Source organism: Rhinopithecus bieti, unplaced genomic scaffold (genome assembly GCF_001698545.2).
Source record: "Rhinopithecus bieti isolate Rb0 unplaced genomic scaffold, ASM169854v2 scaffold_11161, whole genome shotgun sequence".
In the NCBI taxonomy this organism is placed as follows: Eukaryota; Metazoa; Chordata; class Mammalia; order Primates; family Cercopithecidae; genus Rhinopithecus; species Rhinopithecus bieti.
This window is the reverse complement of record NW_016806937.1, coordinates 939,232-964,237: the sequence shown is the minus strand read 5'-3', so window position 1 is coordinate 964,237 and position 25,006 is coordinate 939,232. Positions and strand designations below refer to the sequence as shown.

Below are 25,006 nucleotides of genomic sequence, written 5' to 3'. Positions count from 1 at the left end.
GCATTCCTCAAAGCGATAAAAAAAAAAAAAAAAAAAATCTGGCATCAACAAATAAAAAGATATTCAAGGATATAAACCTTAAGGAAAAAAAAACTATAACCAGAGTAAAAATGCTGAGAAATGACAGTAAAATGAATTTGAAATAGCAACTACGGTAATGACCTGTGGGATACCGGTCCTACACGAAGGGTGAGAGAGGTGAGAGCACCCCTGCCTTTCTTCACCCCTACTTCAGGTCAGGATAGACAACCATGGCAAGGGAGGGGTGGCCTTGTCTATGGAGCCCTATAAAATACTGGATGGGGCTTTCATCCCTGTACCTGTGCCCTCCTCATCTCAAAATAGGGGCACAAGGATCTGCAATTCTAAAATTTTTTTTGGAAAAATAGGCTGATTTTAAAATCCACTTTCCCAACACTGTTCTCTCCATCAGTCTTCCAGCAGGGATGCGCAAATGGTTTTAAAAACAATGGTCCAGTTTTATTAACATGCTTCTTAACACTAAGTCCTCCAGCAGACTACTGAGGAGACCAAAATGTTTCCAGTTCTACTATTTTGCCATCTCACACCCTTAAGAAGATACTGGAGCATTTTAAGTAGCCAGATTCCCTCAGGAAAACCTAAAATACTGAAACTGTAATAAGAATGGGGACTATATTACAACCATTTAAAGTGCTTAACACAGCATCATGCACAAATAAGTGCTCAACATGACTGATTAACCTATAAATTGCTGAGTATTATTATTCAGAAGTTCTAGGAATGTCTACATAACTCCAGATGGTCATCAGCCTTTTCCAACTGTAGTGTTTCTTGGCAAACTATCATTTAGCATTTAATCTGGTGAAGTGTTCCTATGAAGCTACCTACACATTATTAGAACTTAGTTTGGGCTGGGTGTGGTGGCTCACACCTGTGATCTCTGCACTTTAGGAGGCCAAGGTAGGTGGATTGCTTGAGCTCAGGAGTTTGAGACCAACCTGGGCAATATGGTGAAACCCTGTCTCTAGAAAAAACACAACAAATTAGCCAGGCATGGTGACATGCTACTCAGGAGGTTGAGGTGGGAGGATCAATTGACCCTGGGAGGTGGAGACTGCAATGAGCCCAGATCACACCACTGCACTCTAGCCTGGACAACAGAGCAAGACTCTGTCTCAAAAACAAAACAAAACAAAACTTAATCTGGTGACTGATAGGACCACCCACATATGAATTCTAAAATCAAGCAGTGATCAAGTCCAGTGGAAAGCATACTGAAAATAGAGTCAGAACAACTGGGTTCTAGGTAACCAAATCATTCACCTCATGCCTCAGTTTCTTCATCTGTGAAATGAGAAAATACCACCAGACCAGGATAAAGTAAGAGCACTGCATGTATCTTCAACTATCTATACAATAGGATTCTCTTCAAAGCCAAGAGAAGCCATTTCAAATGATTTCTAAAACACAGGCAGCACATTTTAATACATTTTTCAAATATGCAGACTGATTTAGACATTTCCAAAGAAATACTTATTCTGCTTCTCTGCTTTCTCTCATGGCATCTGTTGTTACTAGCAGCTAAGGAAAAGTAAAATCTAATGTCATTAACAGTAGACCCAAAATCCCTAGCACATATTTAACGGTGGGGGTGGGGGGCATACAGAGAGAAGCAAATGAAGTGAACAAAATGAGAATGAGAGGAGCTGGGAGAAAGGTAGAGAAATCAGGTTAATGAATAAAAACAACAAGTCCATCTTTCATCTCTCCTGGCTCCTACTGATGGCAGACGGTGTATTTAATCTGCTGAGAGACCAGATTTAAGGCCTTCTTTTGGCATAGTCCATCCATGAATTATTAACATTTGCAGAAGCAACAGCACATCCGCTCACAGCAATCAGAGAGGGTAATGATGATTAACTAAGATGGGATTATTAACCCTCCCACTTTCCTTTCCCATGTCTCCCTCTCTTCTTTATTCTCCTCTGGGCTCTGACTACTTTTTAGGTAGTATATTTTGAGCTACAGCCTTAATATCAGATTCAATACCTCTATGATGAAAACAATTATAACTGACAAATTATAAGTTGTAAGTTTTAAAATATATATGTTTTAAACATATATTATATTGAACACTATGTCCTCGATGAAGCAAAGATAAAAACAAAGGTCGTTATAAATTTTTTATGGACTCAAACACTTAAAAGATAAATACACTGCTATGCAGGCTGCTTTGTTTACAGTTTAGTGAAAAAAAAAATTAGTATTAGTCCACAGGTGGACTGAGTTTAAAAGTTGGCAGCGACACCTAGAAAAGTAGGTTTACCTACACCAGACTTCTGTTATCACTTAATTCAGTAGATCTCAAGCTAGAGTACTTGTTAAAACACAGACTCTGGGTTGCACCCTCAGAGATTTGGATTCAACAGGTCTGGGGAGGAGCCTGAGAATCACATTTCTTAAAAGTTCCCAGGTGATGCTGATGCTACCGGTCTGAGCGCCACACTCTAGAATCACTGACCAAAAGGCTTTTTTCTGGTTGCCAAAGGTGTTCAGGGCAGGAGAGGAATGGAGGAGGAAATTAAACCCAACCTGAGCTAGAAAGTTAATACAAAGAGAGAGATGAGATCAGTGGCTCCTTCCCCTTCCTAACTCCCAAGGAAAAGCCTAGACGCCTAAAAGGCTCTGCAATGCACTTGTTGCTCCAAAATAAACCCCATCCCATAACACTGCCCCATCCTCAAAAAAGAAAGTAGAATGAATAATTAACAAATGGTGAAAAGCATATATGAGGTTGGGAGGTAGATTAATTTACAACTTCATTTCCGAAACAAAAGAAATACAATTAAATGTCTTCTTTCCCTGTTCTCCCTCTACTTAGAATTGGCTTTAATGTGTAATCAATCCTCTAATAAGAAATAAGTTGTAACTCTCACCCCAAACCTCGGCTTACTAAGTACTTGTGAGGACAAACCAATTCAAACTGTGTCTCCTCTGCTCTCACAACACAATGACAATCAACACAGAAGACTTCCTTTTGGGCTTTTATGGAGGCTTCCTTATGCAGGCATGCCTGATTAAACCACTGGCCACTGGTGATCAACGTAACCTTCAGCTCCTCTCCCTTCCCAGCAGGCTGGAGGAAACAGGGTCCAAGACCAAATACATATTTCGCAATATCACACAGTACTGTAACAGAAAACTCTTACAGGCCCTCAATACCAAGCTGAGTCAGACACTAAAAAACAAGGGTAGAAAATTAGCAGAGGCTTCAGGCAACAGCCAAAGTAAGGAAATGCACTTCAGGGTACATACTATAAGAGCAGAACATGAGCAAACTGGCTAGACAAATAAAACTAAATTCCATTTATTTGGGGTTTGCCAATGCAGAAAACACAAGTAATGAGAGTATGTAGGGCAGTGGAGAAACAAAGAAGAGGCCCACCTCTGATGGACAGCAAGGTTAGGCTCCCACAGAGCTTCCGGGCCCCCGATGAGGAAATGGCATTCCATAGAAAACAGGTAAGAAATGGTCAGAGGAAAGGCAGGGACAAAACATTAAGAAATTCGGGCCGGGCGCGGTGGCTCAAGCCTGTAATCCCAGCACTTTGGGAGGCCGAGTGGCCGGGTGGATCACAAGGTCAGGAGATCGAGACCATCTTGGCTAACACAGTGAAACCCCGTCTCTACTAAAAAATACAAAAAACTAGCCGGGCGTGGTGGCGGGCGCCTGTAGTCCCAGCTACTCGGGAGGCTGAGGCAGGAGAATGGCGTAAACCCGGGAGGCGGAGCTTGCAGTGAGCTGAGATCCGGCCACTGCACTCCAGCCTGGGCGACAGAGCGAGACTCTGTCTCAAAAAAAAAAAAAGAAAGAAAGAAATTCGACCAGTGGTGAAAGAACTGGCTTAGTGTCTTTGCAGAAAAGAATAATATGGCATTTACCCAACCAATCCATCACGTGATGCCTTCCTCAGCAAGGTATAAAGGTATATACAAGGTATAAAGAATCCGGAGTCCAATCTCACTCTCCAATTGTGCTCATTCCACAGGAAGATAGCTTTGGTGGGTGCATACTGCCAAGCTGTGGGAGCCATTCTAACAGCCATGTTTTTACAGCTCACACTTGATCAGAAATATGAGAAAAAATTCTGCCCAACCATGTTCTCTACCCTTCTTTTGCCCTCAATACCACTGAGGCATCTGGTACACTCCCATTAGCAATGGCAGCTCCTGCTGACAGCCAGTCTAAAAAGGCTGAGGCAAGGGGACAGGTGGCAGAGAGGGGGATGCAAAGGACAGAAGGAAAGCAAAAGTGAAAGGAAGAAAGGAGAAAAGACTAAAAAAGAAAAAGAATGAGAAAGGGAAGGGAACAGAGAAGGCGGTATCCAGCGTAAAGCGCAAAGCAATACAATGGCAAAAACAAAAACAAAACAAAGAAATATTTCCTTCAATCTGCTCTAAAACCCCTGACATTCCTTCCAGCCCACCTAAAGTTCCAAATACGGCATTTGTTTCAGTTTGCTACTTTTCTTTTGCTTGGCAGCAATGACCTACTCAGACAGCATAAACCCAGCACCACTTCACATAAAGGAAAACAGCAGTAAACTATGTCAGCAGTATCAACAAACATCAGTATCACTTTTTGTTGCAAAGTCTATCTCAGATGGAAAAAATGAGGTTTCTCACCACTCGGTGTATAGTCCACAGAAGCCAATCATGCCAAATTACTCTTCTAAGTAGCATTCCCATCCCTAATTTAATTAACCAGCAAGTCTTTCATGCTGGAGGGAATAAATGGAAATGTCATTCCATAGAAAACAGATGAGAAACAGTCAGAGGAAAGGCAGGGACAAAACATTAAGAAATTCGACCAGTAGTGAAAAAACTGGCTTAGTGTCTTTGCAGAAAAGAATAATATGGCATTTACCCAACGAATCCATCACTTGATGCCTTCCTCAGCAAGGCATAAGAAAAGTAAGACTACAGGACAAGCAAGGTATAAAGAATTATTTGGGGCCAGGCGTGGTGGCTCACGCCTGTAATCCCAGCACTTCGGGAGGCTGAGACGGGTGGATCACAAGGTCAGGAGATCGAGACCATCCTGGCTAACACGGTGAAATCCCGTCTCTACTAAAAAAAAAAAAATACAAAAAAAAAAAAAATTAGCCGGGCGTGGTGGCGGGCGCCTGTAGTCCCAGCTACACTGGAGGCTGAGGCAGGAGAATGGTGTGAACCTGGGAGGCGGAGCTTGAAGTGAGCCGAGATTGCGCCACTGCACTCCAGCCTGGGCGACAGAGCAAGACTCCGTCTCACAAAAAAAAAAAAAGAAAGAATTATTTGGGTTCAAATTCCACCTTTTATAGTAACTAATCTATCTTAGTCTCAATTTCTTCCCCTTTTAAATAAAGATGATGCCAACACTCAATCAATCCATCTTATACACTGTAGTGTGGAACAACAGAATGACAAAGCCCACTGAAAAGTACCATACAAATGAAAAGATTATTGTGATGTGTCCCCCAAAGTTCATCTAAAGTTCCAGGCCTATTACTTCCCCCTAAATCTTCCAAATTAGGACAAAGTCACAGAACTTCTCAATAACCAGCCTTCCAAATAGTTTGAGGGGATAATGAAATGATGTAAGGGTTGTCCATGAAATCAGCACATCTCTGATCCCTTTTTGCACATAAGGAAGCTTTCCACTACAGAATAAAGGAAAAGACACTGTGTCAATTTATAGGAATTGACCAATTTTGAGCTACGAGGGCCACATTTTATTTTCATTTTCACTAGAGATGGGGTTTCACCGTGTTAGCCAGGATGGTCTCGATCTTCTCACCCCATGATCCGCCCGCCTCGGCCTCCCAAAGTGCTGGGATTACAGGCACAAGCCACCGCGCCCGGCCTATGAGGGCCACTTTTACAGTCTATTTCTAACATACATTTCATGTACCAGTCCCTCACTTTTCTATTATCAATTTTCCTTGTCATTTCAAACAGCAGATGTTCTACTGTTTCAAGTATCTGGTTTAAAAAGTTCAACACTCCCCAAATGGTACCTGTTCTAACAACTTCAAGGGGGAGTACAGCAGTCAAGAAAGTGACTATGGAGCCATTTTCCAAATTTTCTGAATTAAGCCCATCTTATTTTGTGATTGGTGGGGTGGGGAAGTCAATTTTCCTGCTTAAAGCCATTTGGTTCTCATTTGCTCTCAAAGTCACAGATGTAATGTTTTTGTCATCTCACTCCCTCAGCCTTAACTGGAGGGGTGAAAACACACCTTTTATTCCAGTCAAAAGATACCCAGGCTGTGAAAGAAGAGAGTGAAAGTTTTTTGTGACCAATGATGACTTCTCCAACCACTCCTGAGCCCCTGGCCAGCTCTCTCCATGAACAGAACACTACACCAGCTCTTCACCTAGATTCTAATTTCAACTCCATGCCAGCAGAGTGGAACCAGGCAAACCTAATTGTCACCTACTCTTCCATACTCACTGACACCCCTTCTCCCTTCCCTGCTTAGTCTTCTCTTCCTGATTCTGTTATGCTAGGTTATGCTAGATTCTGTTATGCTAGATTGTGTTTGTTTATAAAAGCCAGATAGCCCAAAGAGTACCAGTTTGCAAGACATCAGGTGTTAATGTTCAGCTGAAAGTCAATTCCTCACTTTTACACTCTTAGACATGAAGAATTTTGCTGTAGAGAAATCTGTCTTGTATCCTGGAATATACACACAAAGTTGAGGGCTTTGTGTCTTTAAAACCAAATACACATAATACCCTTAGACAGACAAATCGTATTATGCAATACAAGATTTCAACATTCCGGCACACTGCCAGGGCTTAATGGCCAGTCAGACGCTAAGTAAGGAAATGGGTTTGCATTAAACCTACAAATAAGTCAACAATCAATAGTTCAGTATTACAGTAAAAACTTGATGTGCCCTTTAAATTGCTTCTAGCATCATGCTTCTAACTCAAGTTCAGCTTCAGAAGCAAAACAAAACAAAGATGATCAAGCAAGAAGCTGAACACAACCTATTTTCACAAGCACAAAGCTTTGGCATTTTGAAACTAAAAGCTGCTCCAGGATTTCACAGAAATCCTTTACAGTATACCTGTAGGGCAGCAAACCTGAAAAATAATAGGCTGAGTTTTAGACAGCAAATTAAACTGACAGCTCAGCAAGCAGAAAACTATGGCAAAAAAAAAAAAAAGCAAGCACCTGGAGATAAACAGATGAAATAGGTTTGGTCTTTCTGCAAAGTGAATGCCCCTCAACCACCACCTCCCAACACTCCGCAAGAGTTCACATCAGGGTTGAGAAAGTATGTTCTGGCTTCTTCCTCAATCACCGTTATTTTACTACTAAGCTTGTGTAAATAAGAGCTATGAATACCACATCCATTCAAAAGATGGTATACTTTTCTCTGGCACTGTGGGCTTTCTACTCTTTATTTTGCTCTAAATGAAAGATCAATTATACTTCTATTTTATACTTTCACTAACTTTCCTCCTCCTAATACATTCTGAAAAAATTCACTCCTTTACTAAAACAGTCTTAGTCCGCAAATGAAATTTAAAGCCTAGGGGGCTAAGAGCACAGTATTAGACTCAAATCAACAGACTGGAGCTCTGGTCTGGCATCCCTAGCCTCTGTAAGCCTTAGCTTCCTCATCTGTGACATGGGGTTAACAGTAGGTATCCACCTCAGAGGGTTGCTGGGAAGATTAAATGTGCAAGCCTAGGAAGTGCTTAGCACAGCATCTGAACATAATAAATGTTCAATAAACCTTGGCTTTGCCTCCCTATGTTAGCTGGGGTAAAACAAAAGTCAATTTTTTTTTTTTTTTTTTTGAGATGGAGTCTCGCTCTGTCACCCAGACTAGAGTGCAGTGGCACATCTCGGCTCACCGCAAGCTCCCCCTCCCAGGTTCACACCATTCTCCTGCCTCAGCCTCCTGAGTAGCTGGGACTACAGGCACTCACCACCACGCCCAGCTAATCTTTTGTATGTTTTAGTAGAGGCGGGGTTTCACCATGTTAGCCAGAATTGTCTCGATCTCCTGACCTTGTGATCCGCCCGNGCTCACCGCAAGCTCCCCCTCCCAGGTTCACACCATTCTCCTGCCTCAGCCTCCTGAGTAGCTGGGACTACAGGCACTCACCACCACGCCCAGCTAATCTTTTGTATGTTTTAGTAGAGGCGGGGTTTCACCATGTTAGCCAGAATTGTCTCGATCTCCTGACCTTGTGATCCGCCCGCCTCAGCCTCCCAAAGTGCTGGGAGCCACCGCACCTGGCCAAAAAAAAAAATTTTTTTTTTTTTTGAGACAGAGTTTCGCTCCTGTCACCCAGGCTGGAGTGCAATGGCGCAATCTTGGCTCACTGCGACCTCCGCCTCCCGGGTTTAAGCAATTCTCCTGCCTCAGTCTCCCGAGTAGCTAGGATTACAGGCATGCACCACCACACCCAGCTAATTTTGTATTTTTAGTAGAGATGGGGTTTCTCCATGTTGGTCAGGCTGGTCTCAGACTTCTGACCTCAGGTGATCCGCCCACCTCAGCCTCCCAAAGTACTGGGATTACAGGCATGAGCCACTGCGCCTGGCCAAAAGACAAGAATTTAATGCCTCTGGTACTATGTTTCACTGCAATGGTGAGAAACAGGGAAGGAAGAGGGAAGGAGAGAAAAACACAACTATTTAAACTTGTGGTACCCAAAATACGGTCAAAGGCACACTGGTCCGCAAATGGTTTGCTCCCAGTCTGCAGCAGATAAGTGCAAAAACCGACAATAAGGATTTAGAGATTTTTATAGCAAACTGAGTAATTTTATAGCTATCAAATCCAATTTTAAAAAGGGCTTATATTTTGCATGTCTTTTTTTTCCTAGTAATTCATTTTTGTTATATTTTATAAAAGTATCTCTCAGTCTGAAGCAAAGTGAAGAAAAAAAACTGGTTTGAGAAGCACTGATTCAGTAAAAGCACCTTTTGAATGAATAACACCTACCACCATATTCATTCAATGCTAAGACATCTGGGGCAGTTTAGGACCTCATTACAGAATTAAATGATCCTGTAAACGCCCATAAACTTTCAAGGGTCCGCCAGGCCCTGCTCATTTAGAGACTGGTACTCCTGTTGAGACAGATTGATGTGCACTGTGAAAGTGACAGAACCTACTAGAAGAGGAGAGAAAACTCCCAGGGAATATCACACTAGTGTATTCTGGTACCTTGAGCAAATCAAGCATATCATATAACCTTCCATGGCTGTTTCTACCTGTCCCTAAGATAGCAACAGCATTTTAAAATATACTATTTTTTTTAAAGAAAAGGGAGGAGTGGAAGAAACTCTCCCCCATATCCTTTTGTTCATCCCATTCAAAGAAATAAACCAAATTAGTAATTTTTAAAAATCAGCAAGGAAATCCACACTCCCACCTACATTCTGCTGACCTAACCCTCCCTCCCTTTTGTTTCATAAATTAAACAAATAGCCTAGTCTTCATTGCAAATATGTCTTATAAGACAAGGGTTCTTTCTGAATAATTTCTTGGCAGCTGTGTCCCGCCCAGCCCTGCTCAGCAGATTCTGCTGCAATGCTTCAAGTGCTGCAGCTTTCTGGAAAGCACAGGCAGGATTTTGCTGATGGCATCTCAGCCTCACAGCCACTCCACAGTGAGAGGCAAGGACTGACTCTTCTGTCCTCCAGAATAATTAAAGTGGTGTGTGCACCACTGCTGATCTTGTGATCGCTGCAGACCAGCAGCTGTCAGAATCAAGGGCCTTAGTCCCAGCATGGCTGCCAGCAACCTGGGCTTGGGGAACACATTCAGCCTCTCCATATCTGAAGTGCAAGATGGAAGCTGAGCATCTATGAAATGGAAAGATGTTTTAAAACATAGCAATACACACTGGTTCTTAGAACACTGCAGCAAAAGAAAATGCTAAGTCGCATGTTCTCACCCATAGGTGGGAACTGAACAATGAGATCACTTGGACACAGGAAGAGGAACATCACACACCGGGTCCTATTGTAGGGAGGGGGTGGGGTGAGGGATAGCATTAGGAGATATACCTAATGTAAATGACGAGTTAATGGTTGCAGCATACCAACATGGCACATGTATACATATGTAACAAACCTGCATGTTGTGCACATGTACCCTAGAACATAAAGTATAATTTAAAAAAAACAAAAAGAAGAATTAGGTATGCCTTGCTGCCTAAGCTTGATACCCTGGAAAAAAAAAAGAAAATTATAAGTCTAGGTCTTGTCAGTAGGGGATGTTGCCTGTCTTACCTCCCAGCTTCTTCTGGTCTCCACCAAACAAATAAACAAAAAGAAGTAAAGCCAAGGGTCTCCCCTCCATGTAATCCCCTCTCTCAGTTCTACCGCAGATCATGGATTTTTAGTGAGACACCAACAACCTGGGCTCCAAAGTTTTGTAACTGAGAAGCCTCAGTTTGCCAACTGCCACATCAGGCTGCAGGCCTGCACAGCTTTGGATTGAACATTCCAAAACAGAAATAAGAGATCACAAGGTGCTGTGGCAAGCAGATCAAAGTGGCACACTGGGTAAAGGGCTGCCACCTGAGAACAACAGACTGATCTACAGTAAAACATTCAATATTTGACAAGGCTTTAACCACCATTTAAATCACAACTACTCCAGTATCAAATAGTTCAGCAGATAAAAAGACATGCCCATTTCTGGTTCCTGCAACCAAGCAATTTATAGATGCCAGACTGAAGATGTCAATCTATGTTTCTCATCTCCAGAGTGCTGGGGCATCAGTGGATATCGGCAGGTTAAGAGACAGCTGGTGAAGGAGGGAGGGGACAACTCAACTCCAGTTCAAAGACACCAGAGCCTGGTCAATATCTGAAGTCTTCTATTAAAATGTCAGATAAATATTTTAGCCACAGGGCTTGTTCCAAAATACTCTTAGAGAACAATTCCAACTTCTTTCTTCTTTAAGTTGGTAATTGATATTCTCTTGCTCACTATAGGATATAAGAAACCTCCTAGAAGACAAAAAAGCCTGTCATTTCCTGTTCGTTCAGAATGCATTCAGCATCCATTTACTTGCTTGTTCTGAAAGCTCTGCATTCAGAAGTAAGTGTGAATGGATAAATAAAAAGGCTGAAATCTTATATCCCTGGCTCACATAAAAGCAGTTTTCACATTTTCCCCAGACCCATTTTATTCCAAAGTTACCATTTTTAATTCCATTCACAGAATACTTTAATGTAATTGCATACTTTGCCACCAGACCACAATGCCTACCTTTTCCCTTATCACGGACAGGCAGAAAAATTAAATCATTTCAATTTCTTACCACTGTGATCAGCATTAGGCTACCTAATTATAAACACGAATAAGGATGCCATATCAGCCTGCCTCTGTGAAGACACTATGTTTTTTTTTACAGGTTTACTTGTTTTTTACCAACTCTAAGATTTATACTGGGTCAGGGTTTAATGACAAGGAACAGCAAATATGTTTATTAAGTAGGTGTGATGTAGACACCACTGTGTTCACATAGGGGACAAAGCTTGGCACCACTTATTGTCCCTGAAACAGAACACGGCACAGTAAGATGTAATGTCTTTTCTACATGCAATTCATTCACTACACCCAAATCTTGGCCTAAAATGTACCCAGTGTCCCAGGAAAGGATTTCTCTCCAACTAACAGACTTTGGATATGGTGATTATCAGATTCATCACTCCTACTGAGCCCAGGAGCATTAACTATAGGTTGTTTTAAGTCCAGGATGGGCAGCTGTCATAAGCTGAGAAAGACCAAGATTCAAATATCCATTAAATCCCTCTAGAAACTCAAAAGAAAGGGTATCATGAACATCCTGTTCATTCTCTTAGGAACAAGAGGAATATAACAAAGGAGATCAATAACACAAATGCTTAACTAAAAGCCTTCACACCATTAGATTCCATGGAATAGTCCCTCATATTTTTATATTATGTGAAAATATTTAGAGAGTCAAGTCTTATTCCTTCAGGGTCCACAGTTCATCAGTTCAAAATCATCCAATTTGGGCTAGATCACCATTTTGTGCAGAAGAGCCTACTCAGGCATATTAAGAACAGAAACAAGATGGAAGACAGGGATGTTCTGCCTACTTAAACCATTTCTCAGAATCGTTACACAAATTATCAGTACACAAACAGATGCAACTCTCAAGAACTTCATCTCTTCCTTAGATTTGCTAAAGCAGGTCTGGTAATAATACTTTTTTTTGGTAAACATACTTAGCAGTTTCAGTTTCAGAAACAGATGAAAATGACAACTGCATTTCTTTCAGTCTTAGAATTAAGATACTGTTTACCCATTCAGACTGTACTTTCCCTTAACTGATTCAAGCTAAGGAAATTTTACTGCACTTTTTCTTCAATATTAATATTTTGCCAGTAATTCCTAAAGAGCTATTAGCATACTAATCATTCTAGGCAAATCTGACCCTCTTTCCAACAAACTGCCACAGGATTTCTGCAACCTGTTCCCAACCAACAACTTGCCAGTACTACAAACACCCAATTAGTGAGCAACTACTTTTCCTCTTTGCTGTTATATATAGCTGCATTTAAGGAGCAGAAGATAGAAAACTAAAAGATAGACTATAAAAATAATTCAGGTGATAAGGGGTTACAACACTATTGATTCATTTTTAAATTTTATTTATTTTTTGAGATAGAGTCTCTCTTTGTCGGCCAGGCTGGAGTGCAGCAGTGCCATCTCAGCTCACCACAACCTCCACCTCTCGGGTCAAGTGATTCTCCTGTCTTAATCTCCCAAGTAGCTGGGATTACAGGCGTGAGCCAACATGTCCAGCTAATTTTTGTATTTTCAGTCGAGACGGGTTTCACCATGTTGACCAGGCTGATCTTGAACTCCTGACCTCAAGTGATCTGCCTGCCTCAGCCTCCCAAAGTGCTGGGATCACCGCACCCGGCCATTGATTCATTTTTATACTTACCAAAGCCAATTAGTTTCTTCTTACTATTACTATTTTACTATTTAAAAGACAAACTAAAAGTGGTTTCAGCATATTCTACATTTCCAAGGACAGAAAAAGGAAGAAAATAATGAATATGTTATAGACACAGTGCGTGGCAAGCAAAACAAGTTTTTAACAGTCAATTATTATCACACCTTTAGTCTTACATATGGTAGATCAGTTTCCCTGACTCTAATTTTTTTAAGGTATTTTATCCTGTTTATCACTTCTTTTCCTCTTTACTCATATAGGACAGATTTCCATCTGGAGATTTAGGCAGATTATGAAGACCTTCAGAACAGAGTCTTTTTTTTAGGGGAGAGGGCGGTGGTAGAAGGAGCTGAATTTTCACTTAACTAAGATTAGAATTGGCTGCTAAGTCAATTCCAACAACATAATCTAGATTTCTATTTACTTTGTAAGGAAGCATTCAGAAAGTTTTGTCTTTTCCTAAGCATGGAAGCCAATATACTATATTTGGAGGCTGTGGGGAAGACAGGTCTATTAAGACTAGGGAAGAGGTGATATCTAAGGAAAGCTTAAGGGTCTTAGACTGAAATTAGGGCTTGGATGTTCCAGGACAAGTGAAGGCAGTGAGCAAAGATATAAGTTATAAAAGAAAAAAGAATGGGTTGGGCATTTACATATATATACACACACAAGCAGTTCCTTCTACCTTGGAAAAATGCCAAAATGTAATGCCATCTATACTTACCTTAAAAACTACGTATTTAATACTTTAAGAAGCAGAGAGTTTCTAGTTGAAAAATGTCTCTAGATACACCTCTCAAATACATTACAGACTGTTAACATGTTTAGAAAGAGTAACTACTATTAAATTCTGAAATCAGAGATAAGTAGTCACCCTCATTTCCCAAAGGCTCAAAAGAGAATGATGAGGATGACATGAGAGACTTAGTTGGGACCTGCAGTACTGAACGACTAGCAATGGATATCTTATCCCAATACTGCCCGTGGATGTGAAATGGAGTTAGATTTGAAGATGTTTCATTCTTTACAGTAACAGTTTTAAAATTTCTGGCACTATAAGTACAGTGGGTTGAAGTGTGTGTCCCACAAAAAGATATATCCAGGTCCCAACCTCTGGTCCTTGTAAATGTGACCTTACTTGGAAATAGGGTGTTTGCAAATGTAATTAAGGATCTCAAGAAGAGATTATCCTGGATTTAGGGTGGGTCCTAAATCCAATGACTGGTGTCCTTATGTGACATAAAAGGTAGACCTGACACACACAAGGAAGAACCCTGTGAAGACGGAGGAAGAGACTGAAGTTATGCTGCCGTAAGCCAAGGAATGTCAGGAGCCAGTCAGAAGCCAGAAGAGAAAGGAGTCTCCCCCAGAGCCTATGGAGAGAATGTGGTGCTGCCAATACCTTGATTTCAAAGTTCAGGATTCCAGAACTGTGACAGAATAAACTTCTGTTGTTTTAGGCCACCAAGTTTGCAGTACTTTGTTACAGCATCCCTAGGAATTTAATATAGTTAAGTTTGGCAATTATTTATTATTGCTCTGCAATGGTCTAATGCCATTAAAAATATTTTTAATTATTAGGGATACATCATAATTATATTTATTCATGTTGTATACATGATACTTTGATACAAGCATACAATGTGTAATGATCAAATCGTCAATCAGGATATCCTTCACCTCAAGTGTTTATCATTTCTCTGTGTTAGAAACATTCCAATTCCACTCTTAGTCATTTTGAAAGTCTAATGCCATTTAAAAATATAGCCTAATGCTGAGAAACTGCACCTCCCATTTTCATGGCCAACTCAGGCTATTTCTGCATAGACTTCTTGAAATACACATGCAATCTAGTGAAAAAGCCCAGAATATAACTGAACTATGTAAATTTGCACTTTATTATTATATAATACATTATCCATGATACATTAGATCTGTTCAGATCACAGTAAAGATGTGCAATATGCCCTCAATATTTTTTTCTCCAAAAACAGAAGTGAGCAAGTGGATCTCTGCGAGAGGACACATACTCCCAAGCACTACAAAGTCATTTAGAAAAGATCCAGTGCAGCTGTTTTAGCAGCATGTCTTGTTATCACTCTTCACCTCTATTACACAAATGTAGGCCTTCTTTATGACCATTTCCAAAAAATAAAATCAATAAACATTTAAAAAATTCTACTAGTATCATCCACACATATATTTTAGTGGCATTTCTTTAATATACTACCCCTGCTGGTCACTGCAATTTTTAAAAAATGCATTCACAATGCGCACAAACATTATTGATTATGACAAACAACGAAATGGTAACAACAAAAACCCATATTAATTTCAAGCTCCATTAGAAGCAGAAGGAAATATAATCAATGTTTACCAAATAGAAAAGGACAATGCATACATGGCAAAATGTCTTTAAGCTTATAAGTAATGCAAACAAGGGATAGTACAAAGTCCTGGACAGTATTTGTCAAAGAATGCATCAGCATTTCCTTTTTATGAACAGTACTTTAAGTGGCTTATAAATTGACATAATAGTTTCACTCTGACTGATAGCACATGGAATTAGGGTGCATTCTCACCCCAAAAAAATGCACTGATTGAAAAACAGAAGTTCAATTACAAAAGTCCATCAGATTCATGGTATGTGAATTACATCTCAATTAAGCAATTAAAAGAAATGAAAAAAAAGTCCATCAAATAGTATATGTGGCTTTTCTAAAGACAAATCACTGAAAATGTCCAAGTTTACTCTTCTTGGATAACCAACACGTTATGAGAAGAATTAAGAGGAGGATCACTCCGTGCCAGGAGTGCAAGCTGGCTTGGCTCTTACACTTGGTTACCAAACAGGAAGTCAGGGAAGGATACGTGTATAGAAGTTTAAGCACAGGTCAACTGAACCACACAACACAACTTAAAACCTCCAATCCCTGTTGATAAAACAGAGTTTCCCCAGATTAGGCCAAAGCTAAATCTTCTCCTTTAAGCCTTTGCTGGTAAGAAGATGAAGTCAACAGAGAACTTATTTCAAAACTAGTAAGCCTTAAACTTACTTCAGGTCTAGATGATCAATTCCTAATTAATCAAAAGTTATCTTGGACTGACCATTTTGCATTTTTGAAGCTATTCTGGAACAGCACAACGAAGAGGTGAGTTGTTTTTTGTTTTTGAAACAGGGTCTTGCTCTGTCACCCAGACTTAAGTACAGTGGTGCACACAGGAAGGACTCACTGCAGCCTCAACCTCAACCTCCTGGACTCAAGTGATGTTCCCACCTCAGCCTACCCCTGTAGCTGGGACTACAGGCGTGCGCCAGCATATCCCGATAATTTTTTATCTTTGTAGAGACAGAGTGACATAGTTTGAATACATGTCCCTGCCAAGTCTGATGTTGAACTGTAATCCCCAATGTTGGGGGTGGGGCCTGGTGGGAGGTGACTGGATCATGGGAGCAGATTTCTCATGAATGGTTTAATACCATCCTCTTGGTGCTGTCCTCATGACAGTGAGTTCTTATAAGATCTGGTGTTTGAAAGTGTGTGGCACCCACTGCACCCCCCCCAACCCCGTCCAACTCTTTCTAGCTCCTGCTTTCACCATGTGACATGCAAGTTCCCACTTCACCTTTTGCCATGAGTAAAAGCTCCCTGAGGCCTCCCCAGAAGCAGATGCTGGTGCTATGCTTCTTGTACAGCTTGCAGAACCATGAGCCAATTCAACCTCTTTTCTTTATATATTACCCAGTCTCAGGTATGTCTTTATAGCAATGCAAGAATGGCCAAATAGAGGGGGTATCACTATGTTGCCCAAGCTGGTCTTGAACTCCTAGGCTCAAACAATCCTCCCACCTCAGCCTCCTACCATGCTGGGATTAGAGGCATGAGCTACTGTGCCTGGCCAAGAGGTGAACTTTTGAAAAGGAAGCATCCTTAATCTCAAAGTTCAAAGATTTCTCAGTGGTACAGGACCAAAGCTCTGGTGCGCTCTTTGCAAATTAAGAAATTCTCTTTGATGTAACTAAGCATATATTGTCAGAAAACCATCTAATGGTAGTGTTGAAGGAGGGTATTCTTGATTAAGTACAAGATTACATGAGATGATCATTACAAGTCAATACATTTACAAACCTGTCAATACCTTAAGGTAAAAAAAAATGGAGTTTCACATCACTGGAAATGCATGAAGTGCATCACAAAATGCTGTTGAGTATTCCAAATATCCACTCTAAGAATATCAAAGAAAATGTAAAAAACACTTTGTTTTCAAACAAACAATTTCTTCGGTATTTTCAACATTAAAACAAACAAAACCCTTTCAGCAGGTGCCATTTCTTTCCATATTATTAGGAATACTCCCAAAATATATGGTGATTATTCATCCCTGTTATACATATTTGTTAACAGAGAGCCTCAAGCAGTTGTATGGGGGAGGGGGGCTAAAACTTAGAAAAAAGTTTAAAAAGTATACATGCCATTTTAAGATTACATGGAAATGAGAAGGCAATTATAAGTTGACAGGCAAATATGATTTAGCATATAAAACTGGAAAAACTGGATTTTCATACTTTGGGAACATAGCAGCAATAGGAAAAATATCTATAGTTCTTCAACTCTCAACTCAAAGTACAGTTTTAGGTTTCTGAATTCAAATAAATGCAGTAGAAATGTGGCCATTAGATGGACTAAAATGGTTCTTAGGAAGGGTACTGGGGTAAAGAGTGTTAATTCAAATTCAGCTCAAATAATATTGCCCATTTCTACCAGAATTTGCCTCTGCAGGAGGCATCCTTTCATTTTCAGGTAAATCAATGATAAAAAAAAATAAAATGGTGCCCCACTGTCCCTTCACTAATGCAAATGCAGTGTTCCAATTCCTCAAAAACTAAACAGACTGTGAGTTTTTTCCTTAACAATTTTATGTCAGTTTCTGATTAGATTAAAACAGCTATCGATTGCTAGTGGCATGTTTGGTTAAATGAGACTGGAGTGCTCTATTAGACTATTTCCTGGTGCCACTAATGCAGCCAAACACTTCTTGGAAATCATTGAGTAGGTTTCAGTAAATAGTACTCTAAGTTTTCCCCAGCTCTTTGCCAACCAATACAAGCAAGATGTAAAAAAGAAATGTGGAAGATGAACAGTAAAATTATTTGACATCCAGCAAAGAAAGCGAAAGAAACTTCAGACTAATGTCTCTGAGCCTTGGATTAAACCCAAGGAAAGAAGAGAAATCTGTTCTCCTAATTATAATAATCTAAAAAGTGCAGGTTGGAATTGCTTTCTTAAATTCAGCTACACAGAGAGCTCTGAAAATAACCCAATGTTTTCCACTATACCTCCAAAGCTGAATCTACTGTTTTCTTAATATCTGAGGAAGAAGAAAATTAACAAACAAAACTGAAATTCCTTAATCAGCTGGTTAATAAAGGGCCAGGGTCTTCAGCCTGGGTTATATGCTCTGGGTTCCACCTGCACTTGGCAGCCCTTACCTGAATGTCAGTGTCCTTCACGGGCTCAAGAGGCTCAAAGGTGGTGGCTGCACTCAGACTCTCCAATCGCTGGGAGATGTGGGATATGTCAAGTCCCCGAGACCCAAGGAGAACTGACCTATGTGAGGATATACAATAGGGAGATATAAGTAAGGGGAAAAGTAGGATTAGGACATCCAATATGCTTCATCAAATACTGGAGAGTATTTTTCATTCAAAACTTCCTATATACCGTCCAGACACTTTTACATAGTTGTTTTATATCTTTTCATAGAAATCACATGGAATAAGAGCCATAACACTGTACTTTGTAGTAACAGATTCAAATTCTAAGCATGCCTAAATCTGAGAACCTTGTCTAGAATAAAACGATACTACTACCATAGGCTAGACTGCTCCAAACATGTCATAGTAAAGAAACCCATGAGGTACATGCTATCATTCATCCCCATTTTATGGATGGGAGAACTAAGGTATAAAGAGGCTTGCCCAAAGTCACAGAGTCAGGAAGTGGCAGAGGCAGGTCATGTAGTTCTGCAGTACAACTCTTTTTTTTTTCTTTTTTTTTTGAGACAGAGTCTCACTCTGTCGTCCAGACTGGAGTGCAGTGGCAGGATCTCGGCTCACTGCAACCTCCGCCTCGCAGGTTCATGTGATTCTCCTGCCTCAGCCTCCCGGGTTGTATAGCACAACTCTTAACCACCATCCTACACTTACAGCCTCCGTAGATGGATATAGTGAACTACAACATTGTAGAAGTTTCAGGAGTAACCTAGTATAAACGTCATTCATGAGCTAAGGAAACTAAAGGTTCAAGGTGATCAATGATTTGCCCAGGAGCAATCAAACCAGAATTCAAGGTCAGTTTTCCATGGCTTCCCTTCAAAAGCCAAACACCATCTTCAGCACATCTGCAGGTTCCCTCTCTGCTGCCCAGTCTAATAATATAGAAGGCTGTTATCTGACCAGTAAATGCTTTTGAAGAGAAATGGAAATAATATAGTCAGCTTTATTTCTACTCACCTGGGGCAAGGTAACAATGTAAGGGTTGTTTTTTTAAAGAAAAGATTGCACTAATATCTAGAACACTCTCTGGAAAAAAGAAACTTAGGGGAAATCAATTAATTTTATTTTATTTTATTTACAGACAAGATCTTGCTCTGTTGCCCAGGCTGGTCTCAAACTCCTAGCCAAGCGATCCTCCTGTCTCAGCCTCCAAAAGTGCTGGGATTACAGGCGTGAACCACCATATCCAGTCCATTAATTTGTAGACTGTTTCTGGATTATAAATTAGTACTGAAAACTTTCACTGATAACATTTGTGTTCACTTTGAGTAATTTAATAGTCAGTATACCTACAGGTATAACACCTAAAAGTTTCAATCCTGAACTAACAGACTTATTGGAGAAGAGAAAGAATTTCACATATGTAGTTCTAATCCAATAAATACTACAGCAACAGATTACATTTACCCAGAGGTTCCTTCCTATAGATTTTTGTCTCTTCCAGGTCAACTATGATGTCATTCCTGGGGCTTTCCCTCTAGGTTGCCATATATTTCCTCTCTCCTCTAATAATCCTAAATAGTTAACTCTGTATAAGAGTGGGTCTCCCTTATCAAAAGAAGACATTTATGCAGTCAACAAACATATGAAAAAAAGCTCAATATCACCGATCATTAGAGAAATGCAAATCAAAATCACAATGAGATACCATCTCACGCCAGTCAGAATGGCAATTACTAAAAAAGTCAGGAAACAACAGATGTTGGCAAGGCTGTGGAGAAACAGGAATGTTTTTACACTGTTGGTGGGAGTGTAAATTAGTTCAACCATTGTGGAAGACAGTGTAGCAATTCCTCAGGGATCTAGAAACAGAAATACCATCTGACCCACCAATCCCACTACTGAGTATACACCCAAAGGATTATAAATCATTCTACTATAAAGACACAAGCACACATATGTTTACTGCAGCACTATTTACAATATCAAAGACTTGGAACAATCCAAATGTCCATCAATGATAGACTGGTAAAAGAAAATGTGGCACATATACACCATGGAATACTATGCAGCCATCAAAAAGAATGAGTTCATGTCCTTTGCAGGGACCTGGATGAAGCTGGAAGCCATCATTCTCAGCAAACTAACACAGGGACACATAACCAAACACTGCATGTTCTTACTCATACGTGGGAGTTGAACAATGAGAACACATGGACACAGGGAGGGAAACAATACACATTGGAGCCTGTCAGGGGGTGAGGGACAAGGAGAGGGAGAGCATTAGGACAAATACCAAATTCATGTGGGCCTTAAAACCTAGATGACGGGTTGATAAGTGCGGCAAACCACCACAGCACATGTATATCTACGTAACAAACCTGGACATTCTGCACGTGTATCCCGGAACTTAAAGTAAAATTTTTAAAAATTAAAAAAAGAAAAAAGAAAAAAAAAGAGTGGGTCTCAACCCTGGTTGCACATTAGAATCACCTAGTTTCAGGAGTAACCTAGTCCAAACTTTCCTCCCAACGACTATGATCAGTTGTGATTAATATTGGACTCAAACTCCTGGGCTCAAGAGATCCTCCTATCTTGGCCTCCCAAGTAGCAGGAACTAAGGATGCTTGCCACTGCACCCAGCTTTACAATTTATCATTTAAAGTATACAATTTGGTTATTTATTTTTGAGACAGAGTCTTGCTCTGTTGCCCAGGATGGAGTGCAGTAGCGCAATCTCAGCTCTCTGCAACCTCCAGTTCCCAGGTTCAAGCAATTCTTGTGCCTCAGCCTCTCCAGTACCTGGCACTACAGGTGCATGCCACCACACTCAGCTAATTTTTGTATTTTTACTAGAGACGGGGTTTCCCCATGTTGGCTAAGCTGGACTTGAACTCCTGGCTCAAGTGATCCACCCACCTTGGCCTCCCAGAAGGCTGGGATTACAGGTGTGAGCCACCATGCCTGGCCTACAATTCAGTGATTTTTATGTATTCATAAAATTGTACAACCATCACTACAATCAATTTTAGAATATTTTCATCACCCCAAAAAGCAGCCCCTGACCAATAGGTGGTGATTCCCCATTCCCCCTCAAACCTCCCCCATCTCTTGGCAACTACTAATCTACTTTCTGTCTCTATATATTTGCCTGTTCCGGACATTGCTCATAAATGCAATCACAATATACAGTCTTTCTAACTGGCTTCTTTCATTTAACATAATGCTTTCAAGGTTCATTCATGTCGAAACATGTATTAGTACTTCATTCCTTTTTATTGCCAAATAGTATTCCATTGCATGGATATACCACCTTTTATGTATCCATTCATCAGTGGATGGGCATTTGGATTATTTCCACTTTTGGCTATCATTTTTAAAAGTTGTCATGAACATTCCTGCACAAGTTTTTGTGTGAGTATACATTTCCATTTCTCTTAGGTATATACCTAGGAGCAGAATTGCTGGGTCATATAACCCTATGCTTAATCTTTTGAGGAAATGCCAGACTGTTTTCCAAAGCAACTATACCATTTTACATTCCCACCAGCAATGTATAAAGATTCCAAATTTTCCCACATCCTCACCAACACTTGTTACTATCTTTTTTATTACAGCCATTGTAGTGGCCCACCCATTTAAAGCTATTATAGAAAAAAATTAAAAACACAAAATTTTGGGAGCCTCCAAACAGCTATCAGAGAATGTAGAGAAATGTCTGGATATCCAGGCAGAAGTCAACTACAGGGGCAGAGTCCTCATGGAGAATCTACTAAGCAGTGTGGAGGGGAAATGTGGGGTTGCAGCCCCCACAGAGTCCCCACTGGAGCACTGCCTAGTGGAGTTGTGAGAAAAACGTCACCATCCTCCAGAACTCAGAATGGTAGACCCACTGACAGCTTGCACCATGTGCCTAGAAAAGCCATAGGCACTCAACACTAGCCCATGAAAGCAACCAAAGGGGCTGTACCCTGTAGAGCCAAAGGAGCATAGATGCCCAAGGTCTTGGGAGCCTACCCATTGCATCAGTGTGCTTGGATGTGAGACATGGAGTCAAATAAAATTATTTTGGAGCTTTAAAATTTAATGACTACCTTTCCGGGGTTTTGGACTTGCATGGGGTCTGTAGCCCCTTTGTTTTGGCCAATTTCTCCCTGTTGGAATGGGAACATTTGCCCAATGCCTGTACCACCACTGTATCTTGGAGGTAACTAACTTGTTTTTGGTTTTACAGGCTCATAGGCAAAGAGACATGCCTTGTCCCAGATAAGACTTTGGACTTGGACTTTTGAGTTAATGCTAGAATGAGTTAAGACATTGGGGGTCTGTTTGGAAGCCATGACTGTGCTTTGAAATGTGACAAGGACATGAGATTTGGGAGGGGGTAGATGTGGAATGATATGGTTTGGCTCTGTGTCCCCACTCAAATCTCATGTCGAACTGTAATCCTCAACGTTGGAGGGGGCACCCAGTGGGAGACGACTGGACCATGGGAGCAGACTTCCCCTTTGCTGTTCTCATGACAGTGAGTTCCCATAAGATTTGGTTGTTAAAGAGTATGTAGCACTTTCCCCTTCACCCTCTATCCTGCTCCACCACGTGAAGATGTGCCTGTTTCCCCTTCACCTTCTGCCATGATTATAAGCTTCCCGAGACCTCCCCAGCCAGGCTTCCTGTACACCCTGTGAAAATGTGAATCAATTAAACTTCTTTTCTTCACACACACACAAAAAAATTAAAATAGTAAACCTCCTTATACCCATCACCCAGCCCCAACAATTTGCATGTCGTAGTCAACCCTGTTTCATCTACATCCCTACCTATTTCTCTCTATCAACAAATATGCTTATTTTGAAGCATATCCAAGATATTGCCTAATTTTTTCACAACTTTTAAATTTGTGTTTGTTTAAATGAAATCCAAATAAGGTCTCTACTTGTGGATGATTAATATGCCTCCTAAATCTCTTTTCATCAACACGTTGCCCCTCCATCTCATTTTTTTTCTTATAATCTCTTTGTTGAAGACACTGGATTATTTATCTTGTAAAGCGGTGTTACTCAAGCTTTAAATGTACATGTGATGACAAAGGTACAGAACAGAAAAAAAAGTGCATATGAATCACCTGGAAACCTTGTTAAAAATGTAGATTCTGATTTAATAGGTCTGGGATGGGGCCTGAGAGTCTCCACTTCTAAAAAGCTCATGGTTGATGCCGATGCTGTTGATCCACTGACTGCACTCACAGTAGCAATTCTATAGCTTCCCACAGAAAACGTTTTACTGACGGAATCCCCATGATATCATTTAACATGCTCCTTTGTCCTCTGTATTTCCTGCAAATTCAAAGTTCCAAGGGTTTGATTAGATTGAGGTACCACTATTTTTATGGCTAGATTACTATATACTTTACATCAAGAGGTATTTAATATCTGGTTATGTCCACCTGAAATATTTGCAGTCTTGATGATGATTGCTTAGATCCATTTACTCCTCAGTGGTTGCAAAATGGTGGTATCCTAATATCCTAATTCCTTTATTAGCTAGAACACTTCCATTCCAAGAAACTCTAAAATCAACTATGTAATTACCCTGAATAATGAGTTGGTTCTTTAGTACTCTCCAAAGGCAATCAATGAGTTTTGTTTTAGTATATAAACTCATAAATTTTAAACATATTTGATATGTTTCAATCCAATGCAATTATTATCCTAATCGATGATCAAATCATCTCATCTTTGGCCAGTAGAAGCCTCTTCAACTTGGTTTCTGGGTCCTTTTGACATGACTGTCCTAGCATCACTTGTTGAAAAAGACTGTTCTTTTCACACTGAATGGTTTAAGTACCCTTGTTGAAAATCAGCTGATCACAGACACATAGGTTTATCTGGATTAATAATTCCATTCCATCAATCTACATGTCTGTCCTTAGGCCAGTACCATAGTCTTAATTACTGTGACTCTGTAGTAAATTTTGAAATTGCAAGTGTGATTCTTCCAACTTTCTTCTGCTTTTTAAAGATTGTTTTGGCTATTCTAGGTCTCTTGCATCTCCGTATGGATTTCAGAATCAACTAGTCACTTTCTGCAAAAAATCCCAGCTGGGATTTTGATAGAGACTGTGTTGAATCTGTACAGCAATTTAGGGAATATTAATATCTTACTATTAAGTCTTCTGATCCATGAACATGGGATGTCTTTCACTTGTTTTCTTATACAAATGATAGAGTACTAAACACTTTTCTCTACCCTGCATTTTTTACTTAATATATCCTGGAATCACTCCATGTTACTGTATACTCTCATTCCTTTGTTCTACTGAAGAGTACTCCACTACATAGACATACTACATTATTCCACTAGTCACCTACTGATGGACATTTGTTTTCAATTTTTGCTATTACAAATAATGCTGTAATGAATATCCTTGTGCACAGGGTTTTCTTGGGTGTTTTTTGCCAGTATATCTTTGGGACAAAACCCTAGAAGTGGAATTGCTGGGTCAAT

At 40.3% G+C, this 25,006-nt stretch overlaps 1 protein-coding gene across 5 annotated transcripts in view; it reads right to left on the bottom strand.

Moving 5' to 3' along the window:
- The window catches only part of NUP93 (nucleoporin 93), a 116,587-nt gene that overhangs the window by 69,738 nt on the left and 21,843 nt on the right, over positions 1–25,006 (bottom strand). For 3 of the 5 annotated variants that reach the window (XM_017878795.1, XM_017878798.1, XM_017878796.1), the window contains exon 3: positions 18,494–18,611. In XM_017878795.1, coding sequence (XP_017734284.1) covers positions 18,494–18,611 — 118 coding nt within the window. Of the gene's footprint in view, positions 1–18,493; positions 18,612–23,624; positions 23,836–25,006 lie in introns of all 5 variants that reach the window. The other 2 variants (XM_017878799.1, XM_017878800.1) reach the window with 1 other exon arrangement.